General features: G+C 48.3%; 1 protein-coding gene across 3 annotated transcripts in view; it reads right to left on the bottom strand.

Moving 5' to 3' along the window:
* The window catches only part of TEP1 (telomerase associated protein 1), a 55,009-nt gene that overhangs the window by 8,806 nt on the left and 21,690 nt on the right, over window positions 1–24,513 (bottom strand). For all 3 annotated transcript variants that reach the window (XM_079951513.1, XM_079951512.1, XM_079951511.1), the window contains exons 18-45: window positions 23,849–23,911; window positions 23,386–23,529; window positions 22,591–22,767; window positions 21,746–21,866; window positions 20,547–20,671; window positions 17,648–17,764; window positions 17,430–17,547; window positions 16,772–16,966; window positions 15,373–15,563; window positions 15,113–15,266; window positions 14,794–14,973; window positions 13,248–13,340; window positions 12,971–13,103; window positions 11,652–11,802; window positions 11,224–11,363; window positions 10,902–10,987; window positions 10,173–10,287; window positions 9,675–9,900; window positions 9,456–9,573; window positions 9,004–9,128; window positions 7,908–8,007; window positions 7,289–7,444; window positions 6,513–6,722; window positions 4,470–4,623; window positions 3,943–4,155; window positions 2,892–3,058; window positions 2,047–2,163; window positions 1,010–1,117 (exon numbers count right to left, since the gene is read on the bottom strand). In XM_079951513.1, the coding sequence (XP_079807639.1) occupies window positions 1,010–1,117; window positions 2,047–2,163; window positions 2,892–3,058; window positions 3,943–4,155; window positions 4,470–4,623; window positions 6,513–6,722; window positions 7,289–7,444; window positions 7,908–8,007; window positions 9,004–9,128; window positions 9,456–9,573; window positions 9,675–9,900; window positions 10,173–10,287; window positions 10,902–10,987; window positions 11,224–11,363; window positions 11,652–11,802; window positions 12,971–13,103; window positions 13,248–13,340; window positions 14,794–14,973; window positions 15,113–15,266; window positions 15,373–15,563; window positions 16,772–16,966; window positions 17,430–17,547; window positions 17,648–17,764; window positions 20,547–20,671; window positions 21,746–21,866; window positions 22,591–22,767; window positions 23,386–23,529; window positions 23,849–23,911 (3,997 nt within the window). The remainder of the gene's footprint in view (window positions 1–1,009; window positions 1,118–2,046; window positions 2,164–2,891; window positions 3,059–3,942; window positions 4,156–4,469; window positions 4,624–6,512; window positions 6,723–7,288; window positions 7,445–7,907; window positions 8,008–9,003; window positions 9,129–9,455; window positions 9,574–9,674; window positions 9,901–10,172; window positions 10,288–10,901; window positions 10,988–11,223; window positions 11,364–11,651; window positions 11,803–12,970; window positions 13,104–13,247; window positions 13,341–14,793; window positions 14,974–15,112; window positions 15,267–15,372; window positions 15,564–16,771; window positions 16,967–17,429; window positions 17,548–17,647; window positions 17,765–20,546; window positions 20,672–21,745; window positions 21,867–22,590; window positions 22,768–23,385; window positions 23,530–23,848; window positions 23,912–24,513) is intronic.

Below are 24,513 nucleotides of genomic sequence, written 5' to 3'. Positions count from 1 at the left end.
CCAGGGGCCGCATCCGGCCGTAGGATTCCTCCCTGCAGGCCGCACCCCTCACTTCACTGCCCCAAGTGGTTTTGCCTGGATGGAACAGGCCCTTGCATTCTGATAGTGCTTCTTGCTTGCATGGATGGAGAAGGGGGCGTTGTGCGGGGAACATTTACATTTGTTGCTCCACCCACTTTTGCCTCTGGCCCCACCCACCACTGGCATGTGGCCCCAGGAAGCCTGCCCAGAATGGAATGTGGTACCCAGGATGAAAAAGGGGAGCCAAGGCAGGATAGGCCACAGACACAAGGTCAATAATAGAGTTGGGGAGACTAGAATGGACCTGGGAGGACCTGGGAACAGCACTGAGGTTTTTTTAATGGCATCCGTAAGACACTCAAGGCCAAACTATGCAAGATGGTAAGATGTATCTGTACTCAGCTGGGATAGCTCAGGCCCACGCTGGACAAGAGATTCCTGCACTGACAGGGGCTGCACTAGATAAACCAGCTCCTGGTGCCTTCCAACTCTGCAATGCTCTGATTTAACCTGTACAGCAGTGTTTCTTTGTTTTTGCTTTTTAATGTAAGGATTCGCTGTGGCGGCTGGTATCTGTGGGAGATTTCCTCCCAATGCAAATATGGCATTTTCCAAAAAAAAAGGAGGGATTCTCTTCAGGAGGGGAAGAGAAGGCAACCTAGATAGGTTTTTCTCCCACCCACCGGCCGTTGCTATTTGCAGCCTTCACCCACCCTGGCGCTCCCCAGAGGTTTTGGAGTACAACTCCTTCCAGCCCCACCCAGAAAAATATGCACATTAAAAGCAAACATGTCTTTAACGCAACATCTGGTTTGTCCCCTCAGGTTCCATTTCAGGCAGATGAAGAAGAGGATGTTCTGTGACTTGCTGCCTCTTCATTTTAGAATCCGCAAAGCCCAACGTAGCATGCTTTGCAGAATTCAGGAACGCGTCTAGGGCCAAGGTAGGAATATGAAGGACGAAGCCTCAGAAGGATTCTATTGCCTACCTCACTCATGACACTGCATACTGGGCTTTGGTGGCCCAGGAATTCCTGGAGGCGCTGGCCAGTTTTGGGATCCCAGAGGCAGACGGTGCAGTCGTTGGAGCCAGTGAGCTGTTTGGGGAACAATGCAAAGGACAGGCAGGAAGTTAGAAATGGTGGGATGTACATCAGAGGCTGCTAGATTTAGGAGACCTGCCATGGGTGATACTCCCAACCACCTCAATTTCCCCATTGGAAGATGACAGGAGGAATCAGATGTTCCAAATAATCAGCCAGCAAGTTATCACCAGGGTACCAAACACATCAAAGCCAGTATCAGCACCTAGCATCCTTGGGGCAGCTGCCACCGTCCCAACACCCTGACAAGGGCCCTTCACTGGTGCCTGCTCCGAGGCCTGGGGTTGCCAGAGAATTCAGAGGAACGTAGAAAAGGAAGTGAACAAATGCTGCAATTCACATGTCTGCCTGTTGTGGGACTCATTCACGTTGTTTGTAGGTCCACAAAGGATATGTAACTGATGACTTTTTGCCATCATTTTGACACTCAAATAAATGTAAGTTACGTAAGTTATGTAAACAGCTTTGTAATTTATGTTTAACAGAGAACATTTAGCAGAAACCAAACTGCAGTGTAATGGAAACAGTGACAAGTATGATGAATACAGGTCAGAACTGAAATCCCTGCCTTCTCCCATCCCTACTTGGCCATCCTTTGAATCCAAATAATAAATGTCTACTATTGGCCCTGCTGGCTGCAACTGATGAGAGCTGGGAGTCCAAGACAACCCAAAAGCAGCTTGTTAGCTCCCCTTGTGCCCAAACACTAGCTTTCCTCCCCACTCACTGCATGCAGGAGCCAACTGCATGCAGGATGAGCTACTGCAAAGAGCTGCTAGGTTAAATAGGTGGGTGCCCAGACCTGCCCTTTGGGAAGGGTGTAAGCTGGCTCTGTTTGGTCCTCCCTCCTCCAATTCTGGGATTCTTCGTGCATGAAAAGCCCACCTACCCACCCACTCCGTGCAGTGGCTGTCCAAACTCACCAACATGGGGCCTGCCCAGGCGCAGCAGGAGATCCAGTCCTGGTGGCAGAAAAGCATGGAGCGCCAGAAGGAAGGGGTCTTCTGGGAGGGGTCCCTGACATCCCAGAGAAACAAGGCCTGAAAACCAGAGCAGAACACAGTGAAAAAAATAAGAATCTACGTTTTGTTAACATTACACCAGTCTTTTGCCCTGTTCCTTACTCTGCTCCGCCTCCAAAAGCAGTATTTCCCCCCGCCCCCACTTTCTGCCTTTTCATATCACAGGGATGACCAACCTCTGGCTTGGAAGCCGAATGTGGCCCTCTAGGTTTTTCCGTGTGGCCCTCAGGACTCTCCTCGGGCCACTCCCACTCCATGTCCCTGCTCTGCACCGTCCCTTGAATACTTTTGCCTGGCTAGAATGTGTGTCACTGAACTCCGATAGTGCTGCTTGCTTGCCTGGATGTAGGAAGGGGTGGGGTGCAGACACTTGCCCACTGCACAAGAGGCAAAATTCGTATCTGTTGCTCTGCTTACTTCTGGGCCTGCACATTACTGGCATGGGTCCCTCAAAAGGTTGCCCCAGAGGCAATGCAGCTCCTCAGGCTGAAAAAGGTTTCCAGCCTCTGCCACAGCATCTCCTCTGCCAAGAAGTATGTTGCAAAGGATTCTGGGGCATCTCGTTTGGTGCACAGGCTTGCCCACTGAGATATTAGTTAGGCCAGCTGAGCCTCACAATTGCTCTGAGCGCCTATCAACATCTATTCAAAGGTGTGCATTGCAAGGGGAAGATCAAGGAAGCTGCTCTGTGCCACCCCTGCTGGGCCTTGTGGAGGAGCCCTCTCCTCAAGACAAGGCTGCCTTACCCGGTCTTTGCCTCCTGTGGCAAGGTAGCGGCCGTCAAGGCTGAAGGCGCAGCATGTAACCCCCCCGGTGTGACCCCGGAGGACAGCAAGGGGCAGGGTGTCAGCATCTGCAGCAGGATCCGTTGGTCTCAGAGTCTCTGAAAACCACAGCTGGACAGTGAAATCCTCTAGAAAAGAGAAAAAGAATATGAGGGGGGAAATTCTGGTGAAAGAATGGATGCCTCAGACTGAGGGATCAGGAGGGGAGGCCTCCAGGCCTCTATGTCTGACCCTCGGGACTCTACTCAATCCTCACTGACCCAGATGGAAGACAGGGCTGTGCAGCCAGCTTCTCCTTTGCCATGGACACCCCTAACAACATGGCGACTGCAGCAAGCTGCTTCCATCTAGGTCTCTGGCCTTGCTCTCCCCACAGACTTTGACAATGCAGGACCCTAGTTGCTCTGATAGAAGTTGCTCCACTTTCATGACCAGCCAAGTCACTGGGCCAGAAAAGAAAGCCAACTTTTTGAAGGCCTACTCTAGAAAGTGCAGAAGCAAGCCAGGGAGGGGCACCCATCCCTGAGGCACCAATCACTTCCTAGGCTCTGGAGAAATCTCAACACAAGCGGTTCTCGAGTAGGCTGGTATAGCCAGAGAGGGAGAGGGGGAGGGAGAAAAAAGGAAGGAAGGAAGATAGGAAGCTCTTACCAAGAGTAACTGGGTCCATCTAAACTCAATATAGTCCTACAATGACTGAAAGTGGATCGCCAAGGTTTTTCAGACGGGGGAAAAAACACAATGGGCCCACATGATAACTGGAGCCTAAGCCCAAAGCCCGCATCAGCTCTGCCTCTTACTACAAGCTTCCCTCTCTCCTTCCACTGTCATGCAGTTTGCAAGGCAAAAGAGAAGCTACTTAGGTCATCTAAATCAACCCCTGCATTATCCAGCCCTGCAAACTTTCCCTTCCTTTCATCTACAGCTTCTGGCTGAAGCCCTAAGGAGAGGCAAGGATGGAAAAAGGCAAGCAACGTAACGCCTCCCACGAGGGGCTTCTTCTCCAAATCACCTGACACCGATGCCACCAGCTTCTCGAAGACGGCGAGGCCCGTCACGGCTCCTTTGTGGCCTTGCAGCTTACGGAGGCAAAGGCGGCTGTACTGGGAAGTGTTTGTGATGTACAGGGACCCGTCGCTGCTGCCCCCAACCAGGTGGATGCTGTCCAGCCAGGCCAGGCTACAGAAAGCAACCCCCGTTGCACCACTGTGGGGCAGTGGAGCGTCTAAGAGAGACAGAAAAAAAATGGAAGAACTTGGGAGCGCTGAAGACCAGTCCTCCAGGATAGAATTGCACCTAGGCAGCAATTCTTACTGGGGAACCAAGTAAGATGGGCAGCATATACATCATCATCATCATCATCATCATCATAAACACCAGGAACAGCAAATATGGTGCCCTTCAGATGTTGTTGGACTGCACCTCCCATATTGCCTGACCTTGCCAAGGCTGATGGGAGCGGAAATCCAACAACATATGGGAGGCCGCAGGGTTTCGTCGAGGATTCAAATGGCTTAAGGAGACAAATGCAAAACGTACGCCAAAGTTGTGTGAAGACCCGGAGGTCTCCCGAATGGTGCCCCACAGCGAAGCGACTGCAATCGGGATTGGCTGCAGTGCACAGAGCTGGGGAGGAGACTGCTGACAGCAAGGTTCTCCAGAGTTGCCCCTGGTGACCTGCCCAAAGCTGGACCTGCAAGAAGAAGAGGAGTTTGGATTTGATGTCCCGCTTTATCACTACCCGAAGGAATCTCAAAGCGGCTAACAATCTCCTTTCCCTTCCTCCCCCACAACAAACACTCTGTGAGGTGAGTGGGGCTGAGAGACTTCAGAGAAGTGTGACTGGCCCAAGATCACCCAGCAGCTGCATGTGGAGGAGCGGGGAATCGAACCCAGTTCACCAGATTACGAGTCCACCACTCTTAACCACTACACCACACTGGCTCTCAGTATGCAACTCAGAACGCACAAAGTCAGTTATGCTAGGCACAAAGACATGCACAGATCATACTGAGAAGAGATCCCTCTTGCAATGTTAACACTCTCTCTCTCTTCAGTGGCCGCATCCACACTGTTTAAAGCACTATTATCCTACTTAAACACTTCAGGGGTCCCTTCCAGCTCTGTAATTCTGTGATTCTACAAGGTGTGACCAGAAAATTTGGTGAATGGTCACAGAAATTGGACAGCGAGAAATATTCGAATGTACATGCCTTACAGGCCTTCAGTGTAGAACCCCTCTGATACAATGCTCCGTTGACAACGTCCGTAGAACTGTTGGAAGCTTCTGGAGAAGTCCTCTTTTCGTACTGGTTTCAGTTCCCTCGTCACAGCACTTTGGACATGTGAAATGTTGGAAAATCTGTGCCCTTTCAGTACAGATTTCAGTTTTGGAAAAAGAAATCCGGTGGGGCAGATCGGGAGAATATGGAAGGTGGGACAACTCAGTAACCTCAGTGATGATTTCATGTGGACTATGCAATTCTTTCGCCATCATTTGGACGGACAAATGTCAATCCTGCATCAATAACTCAAGAGCTCTGTCGACATTTGCCGACGTTCTGCTTGTCGGCAGTCTGCCAGACCAAGGGTCATCTTTGATGGTTTGCCACCCTTCACAGAAACACTTAAATCACTCATACACTGTCTTTCGAGTTACAGATTCCTCTCCGTACACAATTGTGAGTATTTTGTGGGTTTCCAATGCCGATTGTACGTTTGAATATTTCTCGCTGTCCGATTTCTGTGGCCATTCTCCGAACTTTCCGGTCACACCTTGTATGAACAGTCATAGCTTCCCTGCTACCCTCCCAAAGTATTCTGAGAACTGAAGTTTGTTAAGAGTGACCACACCATGGAGCTACAATTCCCAAGATTCTGGAAAGGATACACCATAGCTGTCAACCGTCCCTTATTTGGCCGGAAACTCCCTTATCCCAGTGCCATGTCCCGCTGCTGTCCCAGATTGATGACGTCCCTTAAATTTCCCGGGTTTCATGCTCGCCTGGCTCGGGAGGGAAGCAGCGGCTCAGGGTACTCCGCCTCAGGAGAGAGCGCGCACGAGCCGCCGCGTCTCTGTCTCACCCTTTTCCCCCTCAGGGGCGCGTCGTGAGGAGATGGGTGGAGGCGGGCGAGCAGGCAGCCCCTCTCTTGCAAGAGTTCCGCCGCACTGCCAAAGGAAGCGGGAGGCCGCAGCAGCAGTGGCGGCTGAGGAGGCGGCATGAGGGAGGAGGAAGAGGAGGGGATGGGGAGGGACGCAGAAGGGCGGCGCTTCAGCGGCCGTCACGGCGCCACAACAGCCTCATGCTGGGCTCGTGGGTGGCGTGGGAGAGAATCTCTCTCCCTCCCTCTCGGGCGGGGAAGGGCCGATAGAACTCATAAACTAGGCAAAATCCCTTATTTTGGCTGCTGATCCCTTATTTTCGAGGCTGCTGGTCCCTTATTTTCAAATCTGTAAGTTGACAGCTATGGGATACACCCAACTCTCTGTATATTTCTTCCCAACATTCCACCCATTCCCAATCAATACAAAATAATAATAATAATAATAATAATAATAATAATAATAATAATTAATACCACCTTGCAATCTTCTCCTGCTGTGAGCAGTTCACCACCTGGGAGGAACAGAGCAACAGAGACACAACCCGAGTGACTTGAGAATGTTTTCAAGACAACAGCCTCCTGCCACGACCAGAGATGGACAGATCCCATCAGGGTTCCTGCTGCCAAAACATTTCCAGCCGAGGAGAAGGAAATGGAATGGATGGAGGCATCGTGGCCTTTCATCACCTGTAAGGGGAAACAGGAGTCAAAAAAGCTGCTCTGTTCTGTAGGAGGTGCATCAAGATGGGGAACCTGCGACTCTGCAGATGTGGATGGAGTGAAACTCTCATCGGCCCCCTCTGCCAGCAGAGGCAACGGATCAGGGGAGTTGTGGTTGTCAGAAGTGAAACAGCAGGGATGCTTCAATTTGTAACTTAAAGGTTAATTCTGTTATCAGAGGCTTAGCAGAGTGGCATGATTTCTAGTGAGGTATCCCATGCTCTGATTGGCTGTGTAGTTCTGAGAGAGTTTTCCCCTGTATATTTGGCTGAACGTCTCCCTATTTTCTGTTTTTCAAATTATATGCTGCTTTGTTCATTTTCCTCAGTCAAGTGTTATCAGGACTTTTCTCTCCAGACTCCAGCTGTGTTATTTAAATGACTTTACTAATAGGAGTTTGGCAACATCTGAAGATCACAGATTCTCCCATCTCTGAAACAGACTAAATCTGAAAGCTGCCTCTGTTTTCATTGTCTTGATCTCTTTAACCCACCCCTAACCAACAATATTTAGAATATTTCCCCCTTCCTCACCGAGGTCACACTCATCTCATTAGCATCCAGGACGGTGACAGTTCTGTCCCACCCTCCGGTAGCGACCAATTGACCCTCGGGGTGAAAGGCCACACAGTTCAAAGGACACAAGCAGTCTCGTTCATGTGTCAGCTGACCATGAGTAGATTCCCAGAGCTGAAAAAGAAAATTACAAACAAGCATTATCGCTACTGCATACTAAAAGGATTCCTTCCCTGTTAAAAAATAAAAGTGTGTCACTACTGGCAATCCATAAGTTTTTCCCATCCCCTTAAGGAAGCGTTCTGTAATTACTTGCACACGACAGAGTATCTGTCCCCACCTATATACCCTGATTATGCAAGTAAACTGCTGGCAGAACTACAATCCCCAGAGTGGTTTATCAATCAATCCACATTCCCAGGTTACTCTGGAAACTGTAGCTCTGTGAGGTGTGTAGGGGTTTCCTAACAACTCTCAGCACTCTTAAACTACAGTTTCCAGAATTCTTCAACTTTTCAAACTGTTTAAAGCAGTGTAATAGTGCTCTAGCATGTGGCCTTTGTCAAAATGGCCGTCATCCCCCTCAAAGCTGGGACAGAAATAAGATGGAAGGAAAAGTTTGGAAGAGAGCAAATACCTTGAGGTGGCCATCCAGGGAGACAGTAGCGAGCAGCTTGCAGCCAGCGTTGGTGCAGCAATCCGTGATCTGGGTCTTATGGGCATCTGTGCCCATGAGCCTAAAACACCCCACGAGCAAAACGAAAAGAGGAACATGTCACTTAAAGCTGGCACCCAGCTGAGCAAAGAAACAAACAACTATCAAAGAATGTCAAAGAAACAAACAACTATCTGACTTTTAGAAGACATCTGAAGGAAGCCCTGTTTAGGGAAGATTTTAATGTTTGATGTCTTATCATGTTTTTAATACAGTGGTGCCCCGCAAGACGAAACCCGCTAGACGAAAGGGTTTTCCGTTTTGGAGGTACTTCGCAAAACGAATTTCCTATGGGCTTGCTTCGCAAGACGAAAATGTCTTGCGAGTTCCTGTGGGTTTTTTTCCTCCCTCCCCCTTTTTCTAAGCCGCTAAGCCGCTTATCAGCTGATCCGCTAAGCCGCTTAACAGCTGATCCGCTAAGCCGCTTATCAGCTGATCCGCTAAGCCGCTAAACAGCTGATCCGCTAAACCGCTAAGCCGCTTATCAGCTGATCCGCTAAGCCCCTAAGCTGCTAATAGCGCTAATCCGCTAAGCCGCTAATGGGCTTGCTTCGCAAGACGAAAAAACCGCAAGACGAAGAGACTCGCGGAACGGACTCTTTTCGTCTTGCGAGGCACCACTGTATTCTGTTGGGAGCCACCCAGAGTGGCTGGGGAAACCCAGCCTGGTGGGCAGGGTATAATAAAATTATCATCATCATCAAATCCTTGGGTGAACAGGAATGTTTTTAAACACCATTTGGATGTTGATAACGGAAAGGAAAATAAACGTCATGAGGGAAGAAACTTGCAGCATACATTGTTCCTGGGTCTGCCATTAATTGGTACGTGGACTGCCAGATCTAAATCTGGGTCCCCTGCCTGCTGTTCCAGCACTACAAATCCATGGGAAACATTTCCCTCCAGCCAACCTCATGTCAGACCACTGCTGCTCATTTTGCCTCACAGGTAAATAACGAGCAGCCGTCACCATCTGTGCTGTGGAACCGGCTCAGACCACCGTTTTGGAGAGGCTTACCTGCATCCTTCCCTCAGGCTCCACAGCTCCAAGCGTCCGTTAAAGGCCCCGAGGCAGACCGTTACCTCCGACAAGAACTCACAGGCTGAGATCCCATCACAAGCACTCAGCAAGGACTTCAGTTCCTAGGTATTTGGGGAAGGGATGTGGAGCACGTCAGAACTTCAGAACAGTCTTTGTAAACCATCACACACCCACACCCACACCCACATCCACACACATGTCAATCAAGCTCCTGGGCTCACAGGTAGAAAATGCAGAAGGTCCCAGCATTCCCTGGCTGGGAATGCCACTGTCTGAAGCCCTGAATAACTGCAGCCCATCAAGTGCAGACAAGATGGACCAGTGGTTTTTATGTTCTCCGCAAAGCGGCAATTTAGGCCTGGCAGCTACTTGGTGTGTGTTGTGTGAGGGGGTGCTATTAAGTGGGACACATCAAACCAGGTTTTTACCTGCCCAGTCTCTACATCCAGGAGGTGCAGGATTCCATCAGCAGTGCCCACAGCAGCCAGCTTTCCAGAAGGGGCAATGGAGACACAGGAAGGAGTGGCAGGCAGGCTCAGGACAAGGCTGTTGGGCATTGGGCGGGGGGGAAAGAGAACCAAAACAAGATCCGTGAGCCTTACAGAAAAAGGAAAAGATGAAATACAGCGAATACTTTGCAGAATTACCTGTTTGCCTTCTGAGCTTCCTGGGGCTTATTAGCCCATTTCAGGATAGGCCTCCCATTGTCAATGAGCTCATTCATAGCCTGAACACACAGCGACGAGCCGTGCGGTTCGTTGGCTGCCTGCTGCAGAAGCAGCAGAGGATTCTGGGAAAGCAGCCCCATGTTTCTTTGCAGGAAGGCCCGGAAGGTCCTCACAGTCTCATCAACCTCCAAGTCAGACGCAGTCTCTGAAAAGGCCAAAGAATCCTTTTTCAACGGACTGGATGAATTCACATCTCAGTATGCCCATCTGACCTGAAACGACCCTTTGCGTTTCCACAGTGCTGCCTTGCATTCTGGCCCAGCCCAGGAGCAGCTTTGCCAATACCCAGCCTGCAAATTTCTCATCTCAGTCAGGAAGAGAGCAGCTTAGTCTTCAAACCTCTAATCCAACAAGGGACAATGGCACTTTATGAACTGCTACCTCCATCCCAACCACTAGGGGGCATCAGTGGCTCACCATAGAGTGCGTAGGCCTCAGAGAGGCTGTGGAGGAGACCCAGACGGACATGAGCGCTCACAAAGCTCAGGTCCGTCAGCAGAGAACTCAGCACTTCAAAGTTTTCACTTTGGGCCTAATGGACAAAAGAGTGTGGTTTAAGAAGGCATCTGCAGAGCTCACAAATTTACTTGACAGTTCTAGGCCGTAAGCTAATAATAACCGCACATAAAAAGACTGGGTGACTGGAACAGGTAGGTTGAGGATCAAAATTCCTTCCACAATGGAGAGCAATTATTGCTTTTAAACATAAAACATTGCTTTTATGTTGCCGCACACCACTCTCAGGTTTTGCAAGAGGGTGGCATACAAATAATTTTGATAAATAAACGGGAGGATGTTCATTTCGCTGAAGGATACAGTGCAGATCCACACCTCCATACAAGAGCTCTATTCTCAAGTCTCTCCACCCCGTCCCCAATTTTCGTCTTGGTAATCTTGAGATCTACAGTTGCAATCAAAATTATTCAACTCCCATTGCAAATATTATCAATATTTACAGACTGAGCTATTTGCAATGAGCAAATCAAACAAAAGCATCAATGAAATAGCTCAACACAGCAGATGCTTCAAGTGGCTTCCCTAAATTCTGCTGAAAATGCAACTTATACTGGCTTCTCCAGTCTCAATATTATTCAACATGGCCTCTTAGTTCCCCAGTCGTCAATGGCTAGCAGAGTCATCACTTACCATGTGATAGGGGAGGGCCATCAAGGCCTCTGCCTCACAGTTCTGGTTCCAGGAATCGTCCAAGCCTACCAGTTTCCACCAATGAGCTGTAAGAACAAAAGAGATGCGAGACAACTGCTCTGTTAGCACCCACTACAGGCCACTTGGCTGAACTGCAACACCCCTTGCTGACCTATTGAGCCGGCTGCCACTTAAGAGATTGGTTGGAGTACTACCAAGGTCTGCTGAAAGGTGGCATATTTCAACCCACTGATTAAAAAAGAAAGAAAAAAGCAGCCAAAGACCAAGAATTCCATAGTACCAAAAAGGTGAGAAGGGTTACCTGCCAAGAGCATATGAGCTGTGTAGTCCAAGCCTGAATTCTTCAGATAGCGCCGTTCTACTGCCATCCTCAAGGGGGCGCTAGAGAGATGCAGCCGAGAGCCTGAAGGCCCTGAGGGGGAGCCACATGCCCCAAGCAAGCTGTGGGGTGACAGCAGAGAGTGATAAACCCAGCGCTTCCCAAAAACAGAGCCAGGATTTTTTGCTCTCAAAAACTACCTAAATGTGCTTGGATAGTATTCTCCCATCCAGGGCCAAGGATGGGAGCCCGAGTCTCAACTCCCCAATGACAGGAATAATAATAGTAATAATAAATTATTGATGATGATGATGATGATGATGATTAATACCCCACCCCTCAAAGAAGCACCAATTTCTCAAGAAAATTCTCCAAAAGATTATTCTGGGGAATTTAATATCACTACGCACCCCCTCAGGCTCCGCAAGAAGTCAAAGAAGGGGGCCATGGGTTGGCTCCTGGCTTGTCTTTCGACACAGATGGCGTGCTCCATGGTGAAGTCAGTCCCATTCAGGTCCTTCAAGTCAGCAAGGATGGCGTAGAGATCTCGCTCCATGAGACCTGCAGAAGGTCACGACCACAGTCATCTATCTAAGAGTAGGCGGGGGAATCTGCGCCCTCCAGGCCTATGATTCCCAGCATCCCCCAACAACTGGCCTGATGTAGATCAAGTGCCACTGGAACCCGAATAGCTCAGTTGGTTAAAGCATGGTGCTGGTAATGCCAAGGTTGCAAGTTCGATCCCCGTATGAGACAGCTGCATATTCCTGCATTAGAAGGAACACTCAGATCCAACTGGAGGTTGCCTGCTCTGGGGTTGTAGAGCTGAAGAGAAACATGGCCTGGCCTCATGCATCAACCAGAGGTCTATGTAGCCTGTAAGCTACTCTGAGAATCATTTAACTGGAAGGCAGGCCATCAGATAAATATAATCAGAAACACTGGCCATCTCTGCCTCAGATACATCACAGTAGGACCCTGCAGACTGGTGTGTGTGTGTGTGTGTGTGTGTGTGTGTGTGTGTTGTGTGTGTATGTGTGTTGCGGGTGGATTTTGCTGATAATAGTGCATTAGTGGTGATTTACACCAGACCGTCCAAACAACATCCTGCTTTTGTTTGTCATTCTACATTGCTACCCAAGCCTGGACACTGAGGCCTTCTGGCGGTTCCCTCACTGCAAGAAGTGAAGTTACAGGGAACCAGGCAGAGGGCCTTCTGGGTAGTGGTGCCCGCCCTGTGGAACAACCTCCCATCAGATGCTGAGATGACAAAAAACTATGCAACCTTTAGAAGAGATCCAAAGGCAGCCCTGTATCAGGAAGTTTTTTACGTTCGATGTTTTTTTTTGTGTGTGTGTTGGAAGCTGTCCAGAATGGCTGGGACAACCCAGCCAAATGATGGCGAGGGTGAATCCATTGCTGAAGTCTGGAGGGGTACTCTTGTGCTATAGTGCAACAGAAGCACAATAACCCACCGCCTCCCCTGTCACATCTGTGGTATTTGAAAAGTTGGAAGGATTTCAGATTGGAAACAAAGCAATGTGTCTTCCCTGAAATATTTACAGGTAGAGGAATTATCGAAAGCAGACAATCGCCCAGAGACCATCACAAACACAAATCATCACAAATGGCAGCATGGGAAGGATATCTGGTGTGGCCCTCACAGGCCCAATAGCCTCTGGTCTGTGCCCAATGTCACTGTTTAATTTCCCCCTCGTGTGGGACTTACCATCTCTGCTGGCCCAGAGACACACAAGGGCAACAGAAACCATCTCCTCCCCATGATCTTGCTCCAGGCAGCCCAGCAGGTGCTGCAGCAGCAAAGGTAGTGACACAGGCAGTTTCTGGATCCTCTCCGAGAGCTTGTGGATAAGGGGGGGAGGAAGGAGAAGAAACAGATGATCCAACTGTGCAGAAAGACCAACTGTGAGGTCTGGAGCTATGTGATGCCTTGTCACTCCTCCTCCTCCTCCCCAACCCATGATCCGTCTCAACAGCTGCCTCACCTTCTCATACAGGGCAAAGAGCCGCAGGTCCTGAGTCAGCAGGGTCAGGTACAGAGGTTGCCGGGAGCCTCGCTTCAGGAGCACCAGCCGCATCTGTAGGGAAACAGGGGGAATCAAGAGTCTCAAAGCGTCCTCTGCTTGGGCAGGGGGACGACCTCAGGCCCCAGGCACCCCCCAAAAGCAGCTCCCCAAGCCTTTCTATTTATCCCTTGGGGCCTTTACCAGCCCCTCCGGCTGTTTTTACCTAGCTAAAATGTGTGCTTCAACTCCAGCAATGCCCTTTGTTTGCCTACAGAAAGGAACGTGTGACTGTGTGAACGAACCAGGCTACTATACAACATGCACAGTGGTACCTCAGGTTATATATGCTTCAGGTTACACACTATGCTAACCCAGAAATAGTGCTTCAGGTTAAGAACTTTGCTTCAGGATGAGAACAGAAATCAGGCTCTGGTGGCGCGGCAGCAGCAGGAGGCCCCATTAGCTAAAGTGGTGCTTCACAAAAAGGGAATGAAGGGCAGATGAAATTAATGGACTATGCAGAATTAGATAAAATGACAGGAAGGATTCGAAACCTGCAGGATCAGAGATTCTTGGAGGACTGGAGTAAATATGTGAATTATTTGAAAAGTAATTGTAATCAGCAGATTACGATAGTAGGACTACAAGAAGTTTTGTAAGGAGGTCTATGTGAAATATTGCAGAGAGAAGCATGAAGAGAATTATTAGTGAAAGACTATTAAAAGTACAGTGGTACCTCGGGTACATATGCTTCAGGTTACACACTCCGCTAACCCAGAAATAGTGCTTCAGGTTAAGATCTTTGCTTCAGGATAAGAACAGAAATTGTGCTACGGCGCTGCAGCGGCAGTGGGAGGCCCCATTAGCTAAAGTGGTGCTTCAGGTTAAGAACAGTTTCAGGTTAAGTACGGATCTCCGGAACGAATTAAGTACTTAACCCGAGGTACCACTGTACAGTTTACAGATGTTGTTCCGCCCACTTTCCCCGCCCACCAGTGGCATGTGGGCCCCCGGGAGACTGCCCAGGTGGGTGATGCAGCCCTTGAATCTAAAAAAGGCTCCCCATTTCCATTCTAACCACTGGATAATTTATCATTGGAGGGGGAAAGGGGAAAAGCATGGGCACAACGCTTTAGTACGTTTTACCCCAACCAAGTTGCTCAAGGTGGCCCCTCTTATCCTCGCAACCATGCTTGCACGGTAGGTTAGGCCAAGGAGAGACAGTGGCTGGCCCCAACGTCACCCAGTTACACAGCAGGGTCTGGATTTGAATCCAGGACTCGGTAGTTCTCCAGCCACTACTAGGCCATCCTCTGGCTCTGAATAGCCCAGGAAAACCACTCCTTTTCTCCCCTGCTTCTTTCTCATTAATAATCAGGAAGAAACACAGGTGGAGCAACAAGCAAAGACCAACCACTTCACAGCTGATCTGGAACCTGCACTGGGATATAGGTGGTGCTCAAGAGTGAACACGGTGCAAGGAGCGAAATTATGTGCAAACACAACATTTCATTTTTCCATTTACTTGGTTGTTGAAAGCCGACTCCTCCAACTTTTTGCCATACAAGGCCAGGTCTTTGCGGACCATGGCAACTCGGTCAGGGGGGTCCAGAGGTCCAAGGGGAACAGAGAAGGCGTCCTTCCGCTGCTTGAGAGACCCAAGGAGTACAGATTCCTCAGAGACGCTGAGGACAAGGCTAATTCGCTGCAGGGAGAGTCAGAGAAAAGACAGAAGGTTCATGCAAAGAGGAGGTGCAAGGGAACTTTGGGCCATCATCTGTATGTGGCTGGTGGGAAAGGATGCATGCTATATTCACACAGGTGAGGCTAGATATAAAGCTCACCTGGGGCAGCTCCTCGGGCAGCCAATCAGAAACCAGCTGCCCACCAGCCGTGTAGGTAAGGTCAGCGCCATCCACCAAAACCACCAGAGATTGGCGTCGCTTCAAAGACAGGGCCACAGAATGGAGGAGGGAATCAAACTGGCCAACCAGCCCCCTGAAAGGAAACAGAGCAGCCCTCTTATTCTCTTACACAGAAGCTTGCAGCCGAAGGAACGTCACCCCTGATAAACCAGGCTCCTCAAAATGGCCGCCATGCTAACCTGTAGCTTTTGGGTGGGGCTGGAGGATGCGCCAGCAATTTCCTCAGCTGGGCACACAGGTGGCCCAACATGACCTGGGCTTCGGCCTGATCGGGCCGGGCTTGGGTGAAGTGGGTCACAACATGGTAACTGGGAGCAGGATCTTCTTTCTGCTGCGGGGCCTTTGCTCTGAGCACCTGGGAAAGGGCCGCCTGAGGTAAAAGGAAGACAGCAGAAGAGGAGGATTCAGCAACAGGTCCGAGCCAAGCCAAATCAGACCTGGCCAGTGTCAACCCCATAACTCATTCTCCTAGTTTTTAGTCCCTGCTAATATTGACAAACAGCAGTGTCATGCAGTAAATGAAAAGGAACCATGCAGAGTCAAAGATCCATAGTAAAAGAAAAACTTTATTGAGGCAAAAACTTCGTTCCATACAATGCACAAGCAGAGTAAGAGAGCAAAGAGATAAAGCAGCTCACTGAGCCCACGAATTTATCTCGCCTGGCTCCACGTGACCCTGAGTTAGTCAAAACAATATAAAGCTTCCAGAGTCTTCCAGTACAGTCCAGAATCTTCTATAAACTTCCAGTATTTTCTAGTAGTTTCTGCCCTTAGTCATGACAAATATGTGCTTTCCATGGGTTGAGGAAGTCACTATTCCCTCAGGTCTCAGGTTTCTTAATTCATTTATATCTCACCTTTCCTTCAAGCAGCTCAAGGTGATAAACATGGGTTTCCCCCTCCCTACTTTATGCTCACAACAACCCTGTGGAGTAGAGGTTAGGCCGAAAGACAAGAGAGAGAGAGAAGGGGATGACTGACCCAAAGTCAACCCAGTGAACTTTCAGGGCCAAGAGCAAGATTTGAACTCTGGTCTGTGAGGTCCTAGTCCAACCCTCTTCAACACTGACCCTCTTTTGATGAAAGCTTTACTGCTGCTTGAAAAGAGTGGCAGAGCTGTAAAGCCCAGCAGCAATTAACGTTCCCCACTGCAAGCATCCCAGTGGAATGATCCTGCAAATAGCATGCTGTCATTCCCAGGGACAATGTCAGTAAACAAAAAATTTAATTTAATTTAAAAGGTAGCTAACCACACCAGCAGATTCTAGCCAGCCATTCCGTTCCAGTTCCTCTATCAACCCAGTCTCCACTCCATCCCCAACCCCTACCCAGCATTCAATGAACATGCTCAGTTCCTGTTAGGACATTTTGAGGTCCTCCCCTCCAGCATTTTTTGGTTTATTGTTCTTAAAGTCTCATTTTTTGTATGACTGCAAACCAAGGCATTTCCCCGACCCTGCAAATGTATCTCCTTGGTGCACGGATGGTGTTCTGGCTACCTACACACTTTGAGAATCGAGTTCACTATTAGTATCTAGTGACTCCTTCCCACCTCCAAAGCTTGCCTCCTTTACTTACCAGGAAGACAGTCTTCCCCTGGCCAGGCTCGCCGCTCACAATACAGAGCTTTCCTCCACGCAGCTGGGCAGCCACAGAATGGACGAGTTTTGCCCGGGCACAAAACCTCCTCTGCTGCAACTCCTGGAAAGAGTCTTGCAGGCCAATTTCTTCCTCCTTTTCTGGTTCGTCATCGGCCAGAGTGGAGCCATCTCCCTGGGGGGTAAGCAGGGACGGGAATGATGAGAAAGGCAGACAGGTACCCAAGGGTGATTGGTTTAAAAACAAACACCCGTGGCTTCAAACTGCAGTGTTTTAAAAATGAAATAAAAATTTGCAAGAGTGGTTGATGTTCTTCACTGTGCCTCTGAAAAGCCTCCATTACATTTCTCTCATTACTCATTTAGTCCATACCTCTGCAATTGAGGAAGCTTTCACCTAACATGTACTGGAACTCATGACCTTGAGATCAAAACGTATTATATTTCTTGCTGGAGGGCATGTTGTTGTTGATGTTGGGAAGGGGGATATTGGGGAACTCTTCCCACTCCATAAACTCACCATTACAGAGAATGTTTGTAGACATAACTGCTGGGAAAAAAGCTTCCCTCTACGCAAAAAGTCCGTTAAGAAAAAAACCAAACACGCTTGCCCAGTCTTTGCTTTTTTCAGTCCTTACCTCTATAAACTGGCACCGGAGGCATTCCCATACATCCTGCAGTACCTTGACACCGAAATCCTCAAGCCCCTTGACGTACGGCCTGCCCTGGGCTACCCCGCCCCATTGACAAACGTATCTAAAACAGAAGAAGAAGAGAGAACCCACAAATAATGAAAATGTTTGCGGAAGGGTTATGGGATCTCTCACTGCCCCCACCAATATCACCTTCCCATCACCTGCTACATGAAGCCAGGCTGCCATGATTCTCAATGCTCTCCTTCAGGTCTCCCAGCCGGCGCTTGGCCTCCTCTGACTCAGCCACGAAATCCGCCCTCCACGTTTCTGGCACGGAGCTGCCAAGAGTGACAGAGGAGCAAAGAGACACTAGATTATGACAGACCACAATTCTGAATGAAAGGGAAACCCACATTCTGTGAGATTTGCTTTCAAGATTCATGTTTTCGAAAGAACCTGGGTGTTTGGGTTGAAAAGCCAAAGCTGGACAACCAAGAAGTTTGGATACGAGTTATACATATATGCATATACGGTCGTACCTTGGTTCTTGAACGCCCCAGAACTCGTACGTTTTGGCTCCCAAACGATAGAAAATTGGAAATGCGTGTTCTGGCTTTTGAACTTTCTTTTGGAAGCCGACCGTCGAATGGGACTTCATCGGCTTCTGATTGGCTGCAGGAGCTTCCTGCAGCCAATCAGAAGCTTCCTGCAGCCAAGCAGAAGCTGTGCTTTGGAAGTCAAATGGACTTCTGGAACTGATTCCATTCGACTTCCGAAGTACAACTGTGTTTATTGGGGGGCGGGTTATGGAGGGCTGAGAGAGCTTGTTGCTGTTATTGATATTGTTGTATCTTTAGTTTTAGATCTTATGATTTACGTGGAAATTGTTTCCATCTAGTTGTGTACGTTTTGATGTGTTTTATTGTTTATGACTTCTGCTATGTTTGTAATTATGTAACTCTTGTCATGTTGTAAGCTGCCTTGAGCGTAGTTGCAACTATGGAAAGGCGGCATACAAACAAAATGATAATGATGATGACTATAGTCCATTGTCCCTCCTGCGCCATGCCTTCCTTCAAAGGAACTGGTCAGGAAACCAGTTTGGCTTTCCAATAAACATGTACCAGTTCAGTCTCACTTTTATGATGAGAGTTGCTTGTGATCAGCAATTCTACAGTCACACCATATATGCAATTTAACAATGGAAGGGAAATTTGTCACCCAGATTATTTCAGTTGTCTTTCACTCTCTTCTTGTGGGCCTACAGCTAGAGGAATCTCAGGCCATGTTACAAATCAGATTTAACATCTTTCCAAACCATTTTGTGGCTTTGCTTGTACGTATCATGCTTGCATACCACGGGATACTGGAAAAATGTGATTCTGCAAGCACATGCAAAGGAAGAGATAACCAAGAGAGACAAGGAGGCCAATGAATTAAATTCTGAGCACCTCTCACTAGAGTTGCAATCCTCTGAGGCTAGCACAAACAGCATAGCTATAACCAGAGTGTATGTTTGGAGCAGAGGTGTTGTCACAGTACAGTACAGTACTGTACTATGGAGGGAATGGAGCTTCAGTACCCTGGACAGCTCCTTGCCTCCCAGCAGAAGCACTAAAAATGGTATGAACACATGCACAAGTGTGTTTTTAATGTCCATAATGTATGCCAGATGTAAAGCTTGAGTGTTGTAGTGGAGACAGAGTAAGATCAGGGAAACATGGGATTCAAATCCCCACTCAACCACAATGCTCTTGGAGCCAGTTGCTATCTCTCGCCCAGACCTACTTTGCAGGGCTGTTATGAAGATTTTGAACTTGGTACCCAGAGTAGAGAAGAGAAGGCCTGAGGGGCCCACAAAAACTTACTAAGAATAATAATAAGAAGAAGAATTTGGATTTGATATCCTGCTTTATCACTACCCTAAGGAGTCTCAAAGCGGCTAACAATCTCCTTTCCCTTCCTCCCCCACAACAAACACTCTGTGAGGTGAGTGAGGCTGAGAGACTTCAGAGAAGTGTGACTAGCCCAAGGTCACCTAGCAGCTGCATGTGGAGGAGCGGAGAGGCGAACCCAGTTCACCAGATTACGAGTCTACTGCTCTTAACACACACACACCCCAATTTTTCTGATCCCTTCCCCCACAGGTCTACACATCTCTAATCCCGATGTCCTTAGAGAAACAGGGTAAATGAATAAAATCAAGGTTCTGTTAAGCACAACTCACAGGAAGTCAAAAAGTGAGGGATCAGAGGAACACAGCCCCATCCACAAGCCCAATCCTACAGTTTCACCAGATGCTCACACAATTCAAAGCATTTTGTCTACAGCTAACAAAGAAGACTAGAGATCTGACGGGCTTACTTTACTCAAAAGAAACACATGAATCTTCAGGATGCACAATTCTCCTCCAGAATGCCAAATTTCAGCCCAACGTGGCATCTGGAAAATGTTGCACCAAAACCAAGTGCAATTTCCATTGGGATCAGCAAATAACCAGAGTTGGAATGTACCACGAGGGTCATCTAGTCCAACCCGCTCTGCAATGCAGGAATCTTTTGCCCAACACGGAACTCGAACCCGTGACCCTGAGATTAAGAGTCTCATGCTCTGCCGACTGAGCTATAAAGCAGAACGAAACTAATGGTGCTTTTGTGCAATAACTATCTGTCAGAGGCTTAGTGCTGTCCAGCTGGCCATAGATAAGACTCCGGGCTCCCAGCCAGTTCCAAACAATTGATTTATTTGACAAAGTTCAAACGTACATCTCCTCCTCCTTCCCCTTGTGCGCAGTTGCTCCCTCTAATGTTACTTCCTCCTTTTCTGCACCCAGCATGCAAGTCTGCGAAAACTCCTCCCCTTACTTCCTCTGTGTACAGCATGACTTGTCCCAGGCTCATCCTCCTCCCCCTCTACGTCAGACTGACTGTCAGACGACAAGCTGCTGATAATCTCTTTAGGCTCTCTATAACTGCTGGTTTCTGTCCTTTCATCTTTTCCCGTTTGCCTCTCCCTGACACTATCATAGGTTATGGCAGGTTAATTGATTTTTTCAAAAACAAACATTAAGCTACACTACATTACAGGCATATGGAAATATTTTAAAACAAAATGCGTTACTCAAGAAAGTCTGGCTGCCGGAGGTAGAAGAAGCTCCTGGATGGTGCAGCAGGGTTCTCACAACCGTTCAGGAACTGAACTACCTCCAGCTCAGTGATGGAGCGGCCCGCTGGGTAAGATTTCACCTGCAGAGACAACATACAATCTTTGCAACACGCAACCTCAAGGACTCCTAAGAGCTGTTTTGAGGTCATCTTCTCTTTGACTGCATTCTTGCTCTTTTAATGTCAGTTCTCCCTCACATCCTCTTCCCCTTCCCATTGAAGTTTAGTCGGATTCAACATTCTCTGCCTGCTAGCACAAGGGTGGGTTCTAATGTGCAACAGCTGTGCTTGCAGGAAATAATCGAACAACAGGCTGTGCAAAGTTACCAGCTACCTGACTACTATGCATTCTCTCGTGTGACAATGTTCCACTGGAGCAAAACATTTTCACAGTGGTACAAGTATCCCCCAAAGTGACTTTAATATAGAGCTGCATTAGAAACAACCCTAAGTCTCCTAGGGCAGCAAATTCATTAAAAAAAAAATATTTATCCTGCAATGTGTTATATCCATGGACAGTATTCCCTTTGATAGGGAATTCTGAGAAGGTTGCTAACAGAATAAGGGAAGCAGGGACACGCCATGAGAGATCAGCATCTTTTGCCACTTCCTTGCTTACTGTTCCCATTCCACACGGTCATTCAAAAACTAAGAATTGATACCAGAGTTTACTTACTGTATTTTTCCATCTATAAGATGCCCCCATGTATAAGACGCCCTCTATTTTGGGGGACTCAGATTTAAGAAAATGGGGGGAGATGACCCAGAGTATAAGACGCCCCCTAATTTTTGACATTTTTAAGGGGGGGGAACCTAGTCTTATACATGGAAAAATACATGGTTCCTTCTCCTTCTCCCTCTTCCAATTAGTATTCTTTCTGTGCCATGCCTTTTTTAAGATTCCAAGGCTAAGAATAGGGAGTGTATTCTTTTCACAGTTCTGTAAGCTATGCTGGGAAAACCCTTCAGGAACAGACATGCACATACCAGAATGCTATTCATGGGACAAGCAGCAAAATTTCTATCTTGTGTATGAAAAGGAGAAAACTGCTAACCAGACTGTGCCCATTTTGTTTGGGAAAGAATGCTTCCTCCTGGGCCCTAAGTGCTACTGAGCAGCACTAGAACTGGCTAACTCACAGTCTCTTCACTCACCCACTCAAAATGGGCTTCATCTGGCAAGGAATACTCCGTAGGGACGTGGCCGTACCGCTCCCCAAGGATCCCAATGAACAGCTGACTCCGACAGACTTCTGACAAGCAGAGCTCCAGCTGCCTAGAAAGAGATAATGAACCTTTAGAACATCTGTCTGCTGAACCTCCAATCCCACCACCGCCTTCCTAAATGCATTTATAGGAGACAGTTACACAGGGAAGAAAAACAGGTCATGGTGTTCTGACAGAACTCCCATGCTGCCTTGCTTCCGATGCACAGAAATTTTTGCTGCTGTGTTTTCTTCATTCGCTCAGTCAATAGGGGAAAGGCCACAGTCCAGTGGTAGGGCACCAGTTTTGTGTGCAGAAGGTCCCAAGTTCAACCCTGGCATCTCCAGGGAGGGTTGGAGAGACTTCCTGCCCCAAACCCTGGAGAGCGGCTGCCAAGTCAGTGTAGACAGCACTAAGCTAGAGGACCAAAGGTGTGGCTCAGTATAAGATAGCTTCCCATTTAACTTTTCCAAAGAACGAATTCAAAAAGATGCCCCCAACTGCACAAGAGAAATTACGGACATGAGACTGGGGGTGGGCATCAGGCTCCGGCCCAAACATTAGGCAAAGTGATGCAGCCGCCTCAGGCAGAAGGAAAGAAGGACTGGAGGAGTAGAACTGTGTATGTACCACATGGCCTGCCCTCTACCCTGTAAGCTAGGCTACTACTCTCCAAGTGTAGTCAAAGGGTGCTGTGCTAAACTAAAATTCAACTATCAGACAAGCTGACTTAGAACTGAGGAAGTTTGGAGCACCCCCAAATAACCCTGGTCTTTCCCCTCCTCTCCTCATACTTGTTCTGCTGGCTCTCGTGCTCAGTGATCCCCCAGCGGAGGTCGATGTCCTCTATTGCCAGGCAGAACTGGGCTGCCCGGGCTCGTAGCTCAGGGAAGACGGAGCGGATCAGCAGGTCCCGTTCGCCGTGCATGTCGCGGAAGGTGGAGGAGACAAAAATCTTGACGGAGCGCCACCTGTGAGGGAAATGATTCAGGATACAAAAGGAGTTATAACCCTGAGAGGTCCAAGCACCACAAGTGCCCACTCAGCCATTTTGATCAGGCAGGTGCCTTCACTGTACAGTCGTACCTTGGAAGGCGAACAAAATCCATTCTGGACGTCCTTTTGACTTCAAAAACACCCGGGAACCAAGGCGCAGCTTCCGATTGGCTGCAGGAAGCTCCTGCTGCCAATTGGAAGCCATGGAAGCCCTGCTGGATGTTCAGCTTCCAAAAATAGTTCGCGAACCAGAACAGTCACTTCCAGGTTTGTGGCGTTTGGGAGCCAAAACATTTGAGAACTAAGCTGTTTGAAAACCAAGGTATGACTGTACTGTTTTTGCTGCCTGGTAAATACATTTTTGTTTAGCCTGTTCAGTTTGTAGAATGTGGACTGGCATTTAATGTGGATTTTAACTTATAGTTGATTTTAATTTTTTTGGATGCTTTGAATAGTTGTTTTTAACCTGCTATTCCTTCTGTGAATGGCTTCGAGGTTGCTGTTGGTTTTTTTTTTTACAATCAATCAGTATATAAATTTTACGAAGCTCCACTTGTAGGGCAACCCATACATAAACCTCAGTTCACAGTTACCTGCTCTTGGGGGGTGGTATCAAGGAGGCAACCCCAGTTTCCACCTCAGCCACCACCGCCCTCCGCTTCTTGGGCAGGCCATGGAGCTCGTCGGCCTTCCCAACATGCTCTAGGAACCGGGAGTTGCCACATTCGGCCATAAACCTGCAAAATACAGAAAGGGGTTATTAATCCAGCACAAAATGCAAAAAACAAAACAAAACCCAAAATGAACAAGGTGCTTCTCAGGTTTCTGTTTCCATGGCTGGCTGCATGCCAAACTGCTAGTAGCCACCAGCCTCCAAAGCTCATAAACACACACTTAAAAAAAATCATTTTCTGGCTTTCAGCAATCATTTGCAGAATTAATCTTCAGCTATCCAAAGGAACAAAGACGGCTGAAGTTCTCTCAGTAAATACACATTGGTAAATAGTGTCCTGCCAGCCAGCATTTCCTCTGCATTTCCTCAGTTCTGAGACTCACCTGAGCACTTGCTCATTGAACCCGCTTATCACAACATTCCTGGAACCGGAAGTACTTGGATTCCTAAAATTGAATAGGGGAAGGAACAGTACTCAGTAAAGTTTATGGGGTGTGTTCCACCAGACCCCCATGCTTCCCCCCCCCCTCTTTCTAATGCTCCAAACCCAGGCAGAGCTTTAAAAAATAAAAATAAAAGTGGGAAATGCAAGTACCGTATATTTCTGTGTATAAGACGAGGTTATTTTATTAGAAAAAAATGCTAAAAATTTGGGGTTGTCTTATACATGAATAGTGAAGGATGGGACAGGCGATTGGTGGGTGCCTCGAGCAGGAGATTGTCAGCGGCGTTTAAGGGGGTGAATGGTGGCTGCAGCAAGGTCTGTTTGCGATTTGCTGCTGCTGAGCCAACCGGGCGTGCGATTGTTGGCTACTGGCTTCGTGGATGCGTGTGACTGGCAGCGGCGGTTTGGTGGGTGAGCAATTGTTGGCCATCCCCCCCCCCCAAGCTCAACAACTGTGGGCAATCTCCCCCCCAAAAAAGCTCAATAACTCTGGGCAATCTTCCTACAGAAATAGGGGTCGTGTTATACACGGAAAAATACGGTATATTAATGGGAAGCTGCCTACTACATAAGGGCAGAAAGTATTTCAATAAATGACTTCAT

The sequence above is a fragment of the Podarcis cretensis genome (assembly GCF_951804945.1).
Source record: "Podarcis cretensis genome assembly, chromosome: 13".
In the NCBI taxonomy this organism is placed as follows: Eukaryota; Metazoa; Chordata; class Lepidosauria; order Squamata; family Lacertidae; genus Podarcis; species Podarcis cretensis.
The sequence above is the reverse complement of the archived record's forward strand: the minus strand, read 5'-3'. Positions and strand labels throughout refer to the sequence as shown.